Consider the following 14,583-nt stretch of genomic DNA (forward strand, 5'->3'; position numbering starts at 1 on the left):
TTCCTCTCCCAATATAATTCCTAACTGCATTCTAAATACTTATCTTTATACCCACAGGAAGTGGAGTTCTCCTTCGCCATCAAACATTCTTCTTTTCACAGCAGTCAGAGATCACGTCAGAAAGCCACAACTAGTCAAATGCACAGAAGAACTGACTCTGAGGTTCCCAGCCTCAGTGGATCCGTTACAACACAAGCCTTACACCCGAGACACAGGAAACGCTGCAGAAGAGGGTGTGGAAAGACTACAAGACTCAGAGGACCACAAAGTCTGCTGCAAAACCGAGGCTTCTCAACATGACCAGGATGATAGATCCATGGAACCTCAACATTCTGGACAATTCAAAGTCAATGTGGGAAATGGCACCAACAGTTGACATTTCAAAGTGGACGTGGCAAATGGCATGGGTTGTCACACTTAGAGGAAGAGTCACAAGTGGTACAAAGCTGCAGAGAGGAGGATTAGTCTAACCCAGAGATGAGCTTCCAGTTGATTATTCAGTCCCAAAGGTTCAGCCCTAATAACTATCTGCCTGCCTATCTATCTATCTATGTATCTATCTATGTATCTATGTATCTATCTATGTATCTATCTATCAATATCTATTTTTATATCAATATATACAAGCTACACTAAATGCATTCATCAGGTTGAGTTTCTATATTTATTTGTTTATAGATATGTCACAGTGATGAAGAATTAGAGGCCATGAATTTAAAAGGGAATAGGAGGTAAGGAAGGGACTGATGGGAAGAGAAGGGGATGATGCACTTACATTTTAATAAACCAAAGGGCCTTTGCTGCATGGCAAGCATTTCAATTAAATAAAATTCAAAATCAAAAAGAAAGAAGGAAAGAAAGAAAGAATGATTCCTGTTAGAGACAAGGGCAGCCATGAGGAGACCAACTCCAAAGAATGTAATTCACAGAGTCTGCCTAACAACATTACAGTGATGGACCTGAGCCAGCCAGGGCGACACTGTAGGATATTGTCCCCAAAACACTGGTCAGAGCCCCCTGCTCAACTGCCCATGAGGTCAGCACTTACATACTAGTGCTGGTAGCCTGTTATCCTTCCTGTCTACCCACTCCCCACTCCATGAGGTGATTCCCTGTGCCTCAGAGACTGCAGATAGATATATACAAAAGAAAATCCCACCACTGATCTAAGCAAATTCAAAAACAAAAACTTGGTTATATAAAAAACCAAGACAGCTCATCTTCTCTAAAAAATACAAACCCAGAAGTAACAGCCTTCATGAGAATAACTTAGCTAAAGTTCCAGACAAGGAATTCAAAAGGATGATGTAAATGTGATCAAAGAAAGAGAATTCAAGCAATCAGCTGAATGAAAGACAGGGGTCAAACAGGGTATGAAAATATCATTCAATGAAGAGAAATACTGAAGAAAGTCTTGACTTAAATGAGGTTAGAGATGAAAAATGCATTAAATCAAATGCTCAGAGGAAAGGCTTACCAACAGATTGTATCATATGGGGGCGATAATATCAGGATTTGAAAACAATGTAGAGAATTGGAAGACTTGGTCAGGGATAACCATAAAAAATGGAAAAACCTATGAACAGACCACATGTGACTTTTGTAACACCATGAAACTTATGGGCTTAGAAGGAGAAGATCGCCATTACAACAGCATAGAAAACATTATTAACCAATTGTAGCAAAAATGTCTCCATATTTAGGGACATAAAGCATATCCAGATAGATACAAGAGGCTTATAGAATGCCAGGTACACAGGGCAGAAAAAGAAACTCTTGAAGTCATTAAAGTCAAAACCCTGAAAACATGCAGAGCAAAGTGTTTTGCAAACTGCAAGAGAGAAACAGGAAGAACTATAAAGATGGATCCATCAGACTAACAAGTGCCTGAGAGCAGTGGAATCTCTCAAAGCCAGAGGGCTCAACTGATCTGCTAGAGACTGTCTGTGGTTGTTGCTGATCTGGGATTTTATCTCCATGGGGTAAATGAGGAGCTTACAGCATCAACTCCAAGAGCATCTGGGTAGCCCAATCTGCTGTCTGTCTCCAAGCGTGACTTCTTCAGAAGACCAGCAAAGCCCAGGACAAGCAGGTAGAAGAAAGGGCTGTTGCTTCTCTGCTTCAGGATGCTCTGTGGCATGGAAGGATGCTACTTTGAATGCTCCCTCAGTAGAAATCCCCAAGCTCTCCTGCCCCAGTTTAGTGCTTCTCTCTTTTCTTTTTTTCAAGAAAGGTTTCTCTGTATAACATTCCTGGCTACGCTAGAACTCACTTTGTAGATCAGGCTGCCCTCGAACTCGCAGAAATCCCCCCGTCTCTGCCTCTCGAGTGCTGGGATTAAAGGCATGCACCACCACCTCCTGGCTCAGTGTTCCACTCTTCATGTTATCACACATGTAGGGTTATTGGCCAAGCTGAACTTAGAAACCATTCACTTACCTCAGCAGTGGTGACCTTGACTTGATGGTAATGGCTCCTCTCTGAAGGCTCTCCTCTCAGGGAAGGCCTTTGCACTCCAGCAAGGGCAGTCGCCTCAGAATGATCTAAAACTGGAATTCAGACTCAGGATGTTCAGGAAGAAAGGAAGTGAGGTGTGGAGTTCTGATGTCCTAGGAAGAATTGCATTAAGAAAGGAGGAGCACTTGGGATGGACAGCCTGATCTTCCCCAAGTTACTTTATCGGTCCTGGTCCACACACAGCCCCTGCTGTCTAAAATTTTCTGGCTGGATCTGAGCTCTGTTTATCCAAACCACCCACGGAAGGGCAGCAGTCAGAGTTGGTTTTAGTTTCTATTCCTAGAAATGGCTGTTTTTCTTGAAACAATAGGGAGGTCCTTTAGAGAAGGTCACAGATGGGTTAAGCTGTTTGAGGTTGGCCTTATTAAGTCTGAAGCACAGTTCATGGCAGAGACTCTGGGTCTGACTCCATGGCTTCCCCACTGGTGAATGCTAACTCTGGTGTTAGTGCCTAGCTGTGGACAAGCTATCCTTTTTTTGTGGGTCCTGTGTCATTTAGAGATTTACTGGTCTGTCCTAAGGTTTGGTTTTTAATAAACTAGAGGCTTTTAATTAAAAACAGACCAGCCAGAACCAAACCAGAGGGAGTTCGCCAGCAAAGGCCCTGACCATTGCTAGCCTAAGAATTATTAAAACAAAAACAAAAAAACCCTACGAAGTTATAATTTTTGGGACTCAAATCAACAGCTATTCCTGTCTGGGTGTTGGCAAAGCTTGATCTTGTAACAGACATCCTGCGGAAGCTTCAAGCAACCAAGCAAGCAGGCATCTCATAAAATGCAGACCTTAGCGGTTAGCCTGTTTAATATGTGATCCATTACCTTGTAGGAATAGCTGAGGCTGTGAAATGTCCAACAATCAGCCTTTTCATTTTTATTAATAGCCTAACTGCACCAGAAGTGGTCCATCTCTGGCCAGGTAACAAGATACACTCAAAGTAGGAGCAACTTCATCATGGCTGCTTATACAAGCTACAGCTATTTTTGTTTTACATGCTTAACACATTTATCCTCTAAACATAATGTTCACTGTCACACTTCAAACCCAGTGAGTCCGGCTTAGCTGTCTACAGACCCTCACGGTGGCCTTGCCCACTGTGTTTGCTCTCTGTCCTCTTCTTTGTTTGCTGCAGTCTCACCTATCAGCAGTCTTCAGACAAGAGAACACAAGAGCAATGAAGAATACTGCTCAGAACCCTGGTCCTGCAACACGTGTCTCAGTGAGAAGTGTGTCTGATCAAGGTGATGGAGGAGATTATAATTTCCTAACTCCTGGAGTCATTGAACAGACAGTGAACTTCTGACGGGAACCAGAGACATGGTGTTCTGACCGTGTCATGGAAGCACCAACAACTATGTGGTATTCCCATCAAGGAAAGGAGGAGGATTTCCTCAGCAAAGGTGATGTGGTGAGCATGGAGAGGAGCCATGTTGCTTTCAGAGGTTTAGCACAGCTCAGTAGTCATAGCCACTGTCCTCTTGGTGAATTCTGGCAAATTCTCCCTGGATAGGGCTGAGACGAGGGTGACCAGCAGAGCGGAGCCTGTCCCACATTCAACCTCAGCTGTTGCACCTCTTTTCAGGTTTCAGTTCATGCTTTGGGAGACTAACAGGCTGTTTCTGTGTTCTGCTTTCTTTATGAGGTGGCACTAAGCAGGTGCCTGGGAAACAAGGTTACTAAGGGGGCGGGCGTGATTCAGAGCTCTGTATCTTAGTGCAGTGAGTCCGGCATTCCAGCTCAGGAATGCAAGAGCAATATGTCTCCTTATCTCAGAGTCAGTATTTGTTTTCCCCTTTATGTTCTTGGGTAGAGACCCTCCTTGGTAGAACAGAATATCGTGAACTGGACATCAGGCAACTAACAGTTTGTTAGGCAGGAAGAACTTCATCAAATGGACATAGTATGTAAACACAGAAGACAACCAGAGTCCATCCATTCTGTCCTTGAAGCTTTGATTTGTCACTAACCTTGGGTGCACAGTCCAGAGTTGTATCTCCTCAGTGGGCCCAGGCCTGTGGGGTTCCTGCACAGGGTTAATAGCTTAGAAGCCTGTGTGTAAGTCTTCTCCTTGTGAAGGAAAATGTGAGGGCTGTTTGCTTAAATTCATCACCTTCTCCCTCTTTAACAAGATTATTTTATCGCTGGTCGATGTCTGGCTGCCTTCACCCAAGTGGTGTTTGGAAATAAAAGGGTCCCCAAAGTGAGTGGCACTATCAGGAGGTGTGTCCTTGTTGGAGGAATTGTGTCACTGTGGGAGCAGTCTTTCAGATCTTTTTTTCTCAAGCCTCCCTCAGTATGATAGTCAGTCAACTTCCTGGTGCCTGTGAAATGTAGCTCTCTCAACTCCAGCACCACATCTGTCTTGAAACTGCCCTGCGTCCCATTATGTTCATAAGGGACTGAACCTCTGAAACTGTCAGTGAACCACCCCAAAGAAATATTTTCTTTATGAGGGTTGTCATGGTCATGGTGTCTCTTCACAGCAATAGTAAATCCTACCTAAGACACTTGAATATTTTCTTTTTTCTTTTTATAAAGACTGAGATGTCATTACACACAATCTTTGTATGTTATTGCTGGAAGTTCAGCATACTAAATGTCACAGAACTGTCATTCATCTTCCCACTCTTGAGTCCTCTAAAGATCTTAATTCAAAAGGCAGAACACATTTAATCATTCACAGCTTATGTGTGGCCCTCAGAAGCAGAGTTTGAAAGTCCATACTCTCCCTTGTTCTCAGGGCCATAATTATAGGTCAGGACGTCCAGAAAATTCAGGTGTGGCAGTCATTCTAAGAAAGACATGAGCTCTAAACTAGAGTACGATGAGTTGTGCAGCGGTTGAGTTCTGTGTGACCCTGTATGGAATGATAATGGGATAAGAGAGTGAGTGGTGGACTCGTGAGGCTTCCAGCCATTTCTGTTTTTGTTTCAAAATCCAGAGTGCTCATATTAAATTTTCTCTTTCTTCAGTCATTTATGGCCCTCTTGAGACTGCCTCATTCCATGTTCCAAGCAATAAATCATGGTTTACTCATTATGATATTATCTTTCCTTAGATTCCACTATATTCTTTTGTTTTGTTTTTAGAGGTTTTGTTGTTGTGGTGGTTATGGGCTGAGGTTAGATTCCATAGCCTCATACATGCTAGATAAGTTCTCTGCCATGGAGCCACCTCCACAGCCCCACAGTCTTGTTGTAGGACTGGGCATCTTCACTCATTTGCTAAACCTAACAATGTTGTATGGGAGCCTGTGTAAGAAAGCTGTAAACTTATTGTGAACTATGGGTGGAGCAGAGTACAGAATGTTCTTTGAACAAGGCATTCTACTAAAAGAGTTTCACGAACCATGACAAGTGAACGCCCTTGAGAGAAAGGACATGAATAGTAAGTGCACATTCTAATGGACAGTCTAATGTTCTGGCATTGCCCACATTATATCTGTGGGAAAGGCAAAGGCTTGGGAGGGATGTTTTTGTCTCTTCGCACAAGACCAAAGATAAGACATAACACTAGGTGTTTTCCCTCAATGTCCTTGCATTTGCTCAAGCCACCTACAAATGTCACTTCATGTTTTGCTGTAATAATAAAAATGAAAAGTGCTTTGTCTCCACTTGAGCTCTGATGCCTGGAGTCCCCTGGCCCCTCACTATCTTTGGAATATCCTTCCATCCAGAGACTTAGACATACTGGTCATGGGGCAAGTCGACAATGCTGCTTTGGGTTTTGGTAGTGGGGTGGAGATCAGCTGAGGCTGGGTAGCAGAGATTGATTTGTTTAGCTCTCCATCCAGCAATAGTATTATCCTCCAACCACAGTTGGAGCTGGGATGTCTTCTGGGTCACCATTTCTGGTTTGTCAAGCAAAGGAGAAGGCAGTTGATTTATTCCAGAAAGACTTGATATGCTTCCTCATGACTGACAATGTCAGGGGCACACAGGGCACGAATTGGGAAAGTGGAAAAAAGGGAATTTTGAAAAGCTCTCACTGCATTACCGTAATGTAAAAGAAATGATTCTGTGCCTGACTGTGGAGTTGGCTTCTCAATGCAGATAAAATTCTTGAGCTGAGTCAGACTGGAAGGGCACACAGACAGCCTCTCAACCCTATCTTGAGACTCCTAGTCCATGGGTAGTGTAGGTAAGGGGTCATGTAGGTGAGGGGCTCGTGAGTTCTCATACTATCAGGGTAACCTAGGTATTGTCTGTGGGTGGTTCTGACAGTGGGGGTCTAACCCTCTAGGAAAATGAGGAGGTTACAGTAGAGATTCCCTTATATCTGAGTAGCACATTCTACTCCCTTCCCCCCAAACTTGAGCCCCATCAGAGGAGCCAGGAAGTACGAGGAGGCAGACAAAAGGGATGTTCATCTCCTCACTGTTGTGTCGGATGAGTTTAAGGAGAAAATAATGTCTGCTAGCTGCTGCAGAAGACCATCAGAAGGATGGAGAGTGGCTCAGAGATAGGAGCATTTGTTGCTCTGCAGAGGACCCAGGTTCAATGCCCAGCACCCACATGGCACCTCACAACCTTCCTTAATTCCCATCCCCGAGGATCTGATGCCCTCTGTGGGCATAAGGTATGCATATGGTGCACATACACACAGGAGGAAAACACTCATTGACAGAAAAAAAAAAAAAACCTAAATACATCTTTAAAAAGAAAAGCATCAGAAAGGGCCCTGAGGTGAACTCCTTGTGTCGGGTAAACCAGACCTCCAGCTCTCCTGTCCTGGTGTCAGGAGTCCAATTTCAGGTTAGCTCATGAACAGGGTTATAATGGTTAGTCTCTACTGTCATTTTATTGGCTTAAAAATGATATAGAGAGCCAACTTCTGGTTGTATCTGTGGGTGTATTATTAGGGTGGTTTAGTGGTGGTAGGAAGACCCACCCTGACTGGGGGTGGCACCATTTCCTGCACAGAGGCAGAGATGAGATCAAATCACCAGCATTAGGATTTGTTGCTCTGTTTCTGCAATGTGAAGTGACCAACTGTCCCATAGTTCTGCTTTCATACTTTGGTGCCACGATGGACTATGTGATGATTTGAATGAGAATGGTTCCCATAGGCTCATAGGTCTGAACACTTTGAATACAGTTGGTGGGATGTTTGGGAAGGATTAGAAGGTGTGACCTTGTTGGGGAGGCGTGTCCCTGGGGGTGGCCCTGAAGTTTCAAAAGTCCATGCCTTTTCTAGTTAGCTCTCTGTGCCAGCTGCTTGTGGGTATAAGCCCCCAATCAAATGCTTTCTTTTCCAAGTTGCTTGGTCATGGTGTTTTATCAGAGCAATAGCTAAGTAACTAAGACAGGTGGCAGCTCTTCATATACCACAAACAAAAATACACCCTTGTTTGAAGTTGTCTTTGTCAGAGAAAAGGGTAGGAAAAGTAAGCGAGGCCCTCCACTTACCTGCTATGGAAGTGACTGTGGCCAGATGCCACTTTCCTCCTGAAGTGTCTCCTCTGTCTCTCTCTCTAAGGAAATAGCTTGAGTTCAGGGAGGGCTTGAGGAAAGATCCTCCAAGGATTCTTATCCAGACTGAGGAAAGGAAGGGGTGAGGTGTGAAGTTTTGAGATCCTTCTAGGATGCTCGGAGCCCCAGACAGATTTGAAGCTGAGAGTGCTCTGATCTTCCTGGGTTTCCTTCCAGATCCGGTCCACTGAAAGACCCTGTCCTCTGTTCTACGATTTCTACCCCTCAGTTCTCCCTGCCCAGACCCTGTAGGGTGGAGGCTGCAGTGAAAGCTGGTTTGGTTCCTATATTTGGATCTTGTTTGCATATTCAGCCAGTTCTCCATCCTTCTCAGAGGGTCTTAGCTGAATTCCAGACTTTGCATAATCTGCACAGAGATGATCACAGTTCGGCCAATGGGTCTGGTCTTCCTGTCTCTGACTGCGTAGAATCCCCATGTGGACCCCATCCACCCAGTGTTTTTCATCTTACCCTGGGCAATCCTGACTCCCAGAGCCATTCTGGCCCTCAGATGTTTGCACACAGTCACCGAGGCTGCTCCCTGAAACAGTGTCCTGTCTCACACCTGCTTCCTCCCACTTCACCGTCTTCATAGGGAGATGATTTTGTCAAGAACGCTGAGAAGTGGTCTCCTGTTAGTACCCAGGTGTCTTAGTGGGAAGAGGCGCCCAGCTGGGATAGGAGGGGGAGCTCCGATTACTAAGAGCTTGGAATCCTTTGGTTAATGGTTGACTTCTGGATGGAGCCAGGGACTGGGTGTGTTCACATGTCATAGCAGGAATAACACACTCATGATATTCCCGAGATGAAAAGGTGGAGTGGGTGGGGGGTCTTCTAGGAAAAGTAGGTGCAGGGCCCAAGGAGCCATGTTTCTTCCAGAATGTCAGGCAGCTCTGTCATTTCCTCTGCTCTTCTGTAATTACCGGAAGTTCTCCCTGCAAATTTGAATAAAGAGGAGCAGGAGTGGAGGGCAGTGCTGAGCCTGAGTCCTACTCTGGAAGGAGACAGGTTGGGCAGGATAGGAGCTAGGTATCTCGTGCAGCCCTGAACTGCCAGAGTCTTGCTCTATTGACCTGAGCACACATTCTGCCCGACCTACTCTCTTTTAAGCTGCAACATCACCCGTTTCTCTGTGCCCGGCTTCCTCCCACTCAAGCAGGAAAGTGCTGAGGGTAGGCACAAGCACCTGCAAACCAGTTTCAAAGGGTTGTCACACTGACTTCCCTTAGTCCTGAGCCTGCCCTTTTCTTTCCATCTGTCCGTCTTTGTTTACTCTGTATAACCGGATGTCATCTAGGGGATTGCAGCATCTACCCCCTTTGCATGAACAAGAATTGAATGACTGGGAATGACAAAAGATCATGTCAGACCACCATGTGGGTGCTGGGAATCGAACCTGCATCCTCTGGAAGAACAGCCAGTGCTCTTTACAATGGAGCCATCTGTCCAGCCCCTCCTGTTACATACCTCACCAGACCAGGATGAAGGTTTCTGTAATAAATCATTTCTGAAACCAAACTGCTTTTTCTCAAGCATTCAAAGCTATGCCCCAAGCTGAGGGAAGGGAAGCCTGGGCCTGAGCTTCTTGGAGGAAATCTCCAAGAAGATAAGCTCCCTCTTTACAAGAAGGTAGGACCAGAGAGTCAGCTCCAGTCAGGAAGAAAGGATCAAAAGCCCCAAGCATGTTTGTCTGTCCTTCTTAAAACAAAGCAATTCTGATTTTCCCCTCTTTACTCTGTCTCCATAATATTTTAGAATGTATAATTTTTATTATATCTTTGAGTATTTTATACATGCACAGAATGCATCTTGATCATATTCAGTTCCCCTGACTTTGCCTAGGCCCACTCCTACATCCCGTATTTCCTTCCACCTTCATGTCATCTTTGTCTCTTTTGTAAATTACAATCCAGAGTCCAATTTGTGCCACTCATACACCCATGAGGGTGGGGCCACTTTTTTTTTCCTACCAGGAGTCATGCCCGCCAAAATTGATTTTCCCTTTCACAGAATCCATAAGTCAATGGAGGAGGCTCAATGTACTCCAGGGCATAGTCTCTCAAGCTCTCACATCTTCTTGCATGGACACATACACTCCATGCCCATCTTCAGACATTAGAACTGGCCTTAGATTTCCCATGGCTTCCTACATGTTTGTTTTCTGTACATTGCTGGACTGATGGGGAAAGAAATCAATGATTGCTTTGCTGCTTAGGATGAGGTGGATGTGCAGACAGACCATGGCATCCTTCCCTGCTGGGTGCGCACTCAGAACTGGAGCTTCTAATGTCTTGCTTTGACAGTGAGATTGTCCTGTCTAGTTGTTCATTCACTGTAGACAGAGTTGTAGGCACACAGCTGCAAAATGTGCAGTTCAGGTATTCCTCTGGGTATTTATCTGGGTCTGGAATGTCCATGAGGACTGTCTTCCTATGGCATTTGTTCTCGTGTGTTCAACCAGTGATTTCCTTGTACAGTTTTAAGCATTTATCACTTAGTACAGCATTTTGATGTTTTAACAAACTGCAGAAAGGATTCATGCTCATCCACTCCACACTTACTACACATACCACATATCAATACCACACATAGTATAAATAGACTGGACGTTTGAAATACACCACAAGTTGAATTAGTAGAAGCTCATTGTTGATAATCAATGGGCAGTTACTTGCTTTTGTTTTTGTTTGTTTTGTGTTTTTTTTGAGATAAGGATTGTGGTAGTTTGAAGTAATTGAACTCCATAAGCTCATAGGGAGTAGCACTATTAGGAGTTGTGGCTTGTTGGAGTAGGTGTGCACCATTAGAAGAAGTGTGTCACTGTGGGGGTGGTCTTTGAGGTCTCTTTCCTCAATCTTCCCTCCTACTTTCAGAACATTTCCTGTTTCCTGCAATGTAGGACTCCCAGTTAGTTCTCCAGTACCATGTGTGCCTGCATGCTACCATGATCCCTGGATGATAATGGACTGAACTTCTGAAACCTTGAGCTACCCCATTCAATCTTTCCTTTATAAGAGTTGCTGTGGTCAGGTGTCTCTTCAGAGCAATAGAAGTCCTAACTCAGACAGAACTTGGTACCAGGAGAGGGGTATTGCTGTGATGGGCCAGACCATGTTTTTGTTTGCAGGAATACGAACCTTGGGACTGTGGATTAGAAAAGTAGTTGAATGCTTTAAGTACTGCTTAATGGGCCACACTAGTATGAGCATGGAAGACAGTGGTGTTGAATGTGATTTGATGAACTGTGGGAGTTTGCTCATGAGGTTACAGAGGAGAAGAATTTTAGTATGTTGCCTTAGTAGATCGTTCTTGTGATACTTTGGTGAAGAAAGTGGCTGCCTTTTGCCCTTGTCCAAAAGTCTGCCTGAGGTTGAAGTTCAGACTTTTGGATTAATTCCATTGGCAGAAAAATTCTCAAAATAGCCTAGTATGGACTCTTTCATGTAGTTATTAGTGTTAACTCTAATGAAGATTTATAATGCAAAGGGACAATCTGAGCAGAGTAAATTATAAAAATGTAAAATTTGAGGAGAAAAAGCCCATGATGATAATGGGCTGAACTTCTGAAACTGTAATAGAGCTTCCCAATTAAATGTTTCTTTCATAAGAGTTTTCATGGTCATGGTGTATCTTCACAGCACTAGAAATCCAAAGACAGGATTTCTCTGTGTAGCCTTGGATATCTTGGAACTTACTCTGGAGACCAGGCTAGCCTTGAACTCACAGATTCCTGCCTGCTTCTGTCTCCTGAGTGCTGTGATTAAAGGTGTGTGCCACCACTGCCCAGCCGCACAGTTACTTGTATTAGTTTTCCTGTTGCTGTGATAAAATACACAGGCAAAAACAATTCAAGAGGGAAGGAGTTTATTCAGGTTCACAGAACAAGACTACAGTCAGTCTGTTGTGATGGGGAAGGCAGCTGATCACATGGCACCTGCAGTCAGGGAGCAGAGACAGATGAAAGCTGGCACTCAGCTGGCTTTCTCTATTTTATGCAGTCCAAGGCTCTGGCCTAGGGAATGGTGCTGCCCACATTTATGGCGGGCCTTCCCACCTTGATTAACTTAATCAGATAGTACCTTACAGACATTCCCAGAGATTTGTCTCCAAGGCGACTCTAGATCCTGTCATGCTGACAGTCCATATAAATCATCACACACAAACCTGTGATGTATAGAAACACTTCCCATGTACATGACAAGAAGCCTCCTGTTCATAATGGACTTCTCTACTGAGAGCTTCCCTTGCTACATACACTACAGTAATGGCTTCCCACTGTGACTGTCAGTGTTGAACCACACAGAAATAGATTAAAGCCTCCTTGAGACTGGGCCCTGGGTGTTCTCCATGACACAGAGGCAGGTAAGTGGTCACCAGGAGCAGACTGCTCAGTAGGTGGTGTCACCGAGCACAATGAGTCAGAAAGAGTAGGAATTACTTGTGAATACTACACGTGCAGTGGTACACTCCAGTGGTTGATGTGACTGTAGAATAGTGATTCCTAGAAGCTGGAAAGGTGAAGAGAGGAGCAGAGAGAGTTTGGATAACAGGTCCCAAAAGGGTTAAACAGAAGGAGTAGGTTGCGGTGTGCTGCAACACAGCACAGAGATTCTTCTTTAAAATAACCTTGTGGTGCTCTTTATGAATGAGCACAACAGAGACGCTCAGATGCCCCAGAGACTGGGCAAGGACAGTAAAATGATAAATGTATCCTCAATTGGTCAGCATGTACTGTATACACGTACTTATTAATAGTGGTAATTATTATCAGTTAGTAACAATAATTTTAATACGAGTAAGAATATGGAAGCCTGATTCCTCAGACTTTAAAAAAAGATTTATTTATTTTTATTCCTTGTTCATTGGTGTTTTGCTTGCATGCATGTCTCTCTGAGGGTGTCAGATGCCCTGGAGCTGGAGTTACAGACAGTTATGAGTTGCAATGTGAATGCTGGCGATTGAATCCAGGTCCTCTGGAAGAGCAGTCAGTGCTCTTAACTGCTGAGCCATCTCTCAAAATTTGATAATTATGTATTTTTTATTTGAGTCACATTGTCACACTGTATCTACAAGTAAGTACAATTGTAACTAGAATTTTTTAACTATATATATTTGCATATATATGCTGGTATACAGTGGGTTAGGATAATTATGGGGCTTGAAGAAATTAATTTTACATATTATCTTGTCTAGGTGATGGTACCTGTGGCGGTCTGAAATAAAATGGCCTCCTTAGGGAGTAGCACTGTGAGGAAGTGTGGCTTTGTTAGAGAAAGTGTGTCACTGTTGCGGGCAGGCTTTCATGTCTCCTACTCTCAAGTTATGCCCAGTGTGGAACACAGACACCTTCTACTGACTGTAGATCAAGGTGCAGAACTCCCAGCTCCTTTTCCAGCACCAGGACTGACTGCATGCCACCTATCAGGATGATAATGGATGAAACCTCTGAACTGTAACCTAGTCCCAATTAAATTTTTTCCTTTATTAGAGTTGCCGGTCTCAAGGTGTGTCTTTGCAGCAATAGAAACCCTAACTAAGGCAGTACCCAAGTAATTCCCGAACACTGGTGAGGCAGATAAGGCCTAGAGCACTGGGTCATGCCTTAAGGTAACAAAGAGCTCTGACATGTGCAGTAGTATCAGGACCCAGAGGAACCTGAAACTGGACCCTCAAGATGACCACTGTTGACATATGACTCAGAGCCAACCAGGAAATACCACAGCAGCTGGAAGCAGAGCCGGCCAAAGGTACACACATAAATACCTCAGTTCTTTGTTTAATAAGTGAGATTGCTTACAAACTCCAAGAGCCTGTGTCATTGGGTTCTGTGTCTTTCATCCCCTCCCCCACGATCAGAGACAGTGGGACCCCAGCTGCAGAGCAAGCAACACACCAGTATAGATGTTTGGGTTAACGTAATTTGTAGATGAGATTATATTTTAAATCATGAGGCTTTGACTACTTCGGATGACCCTCCTCTACTGTAAATGCCCCTGTCTAACCAATTGAAGACCTTAGAGGTAAACAAAAATAAACCAAAGCAAACCTTGACACTCCTGGGAAGGACAGGAAACAATTATTACTGTTTGGACAGAAACTGCACTATCAACTTTTCCAAGGATTTCCAGGCTGCAAGGCTGCCCTGGTGATAATGTGCTTGCCAAGGCACACAGCAGATTGAGCCAGTGAGAGACAGGGCAGGGAGAGAAGCAGAGAGAGAAGCCAGGGAGAAGAAGAGGAGAAGGAAAAAGAGGAAAAGAAAGAGGGAGATGAGGGAAAGAGGAAGAGAAAGGAGGAGAGGAAGTTGAGGACAGAGACATGATAAGTTATGGAAGGACAGTGCTGTGGTTTGAAGACCACCACACGCTCTTGTGTTAAACACCTGGTCGCCAGCATGGCAAACAGTTGTGAATGTGGCTGAGCCTTTAGGTGTTAGGTCACGAGGACGAGGACTTGTTTCTCCTGCCCCTTGTTGTCACCTAGCTCTTTCTGCCACCTCGCTCCCAGCCTTCTACAGTGAGTTCTTTCTCTCACCAGGCCCCTTCCATATGACAGAGAGCAGGGCTCCAAAACGTGAGCCAGATTAAAACTTTCT

General features: G+C 44.4%; 1 protein-coding gene across 1 annotated transcript in view; it reads right to left on the reverse strand.

The window, feature by feature from the left end:
- LOC114706382 overlaps positions 1-14,583 on the reverse strand; it is a 36,468-nt gene that overhangs the window by 8,562 nt on the left and 13,323 nt on the right. The window contains 2 exon segments of the mRNA XM_028888767.2: positions 4,347-4,374; positions 5,341-5,364. Coding sequence (XP_028744600.1) covers positions 4,347-4,374; positions 5,341-5,364 — 52 coding nt within the window.

The sequence above is a fragment of the Peromyscus leucopus genome, chromosome 8b, assembly GCF_004664715.2.
Source record: "Peromyscus leucopus breed LL Stock chromosome 8b, UCI_PerLeu_2.1, whole genome shotgun sequence".
Classification (NCBI taxonomy): Eukaryota; Metazoa; Chordata; class Mammalia; order Rodentia; family Cricetidae; genus Peromyscus; species Peromyscus leucopus.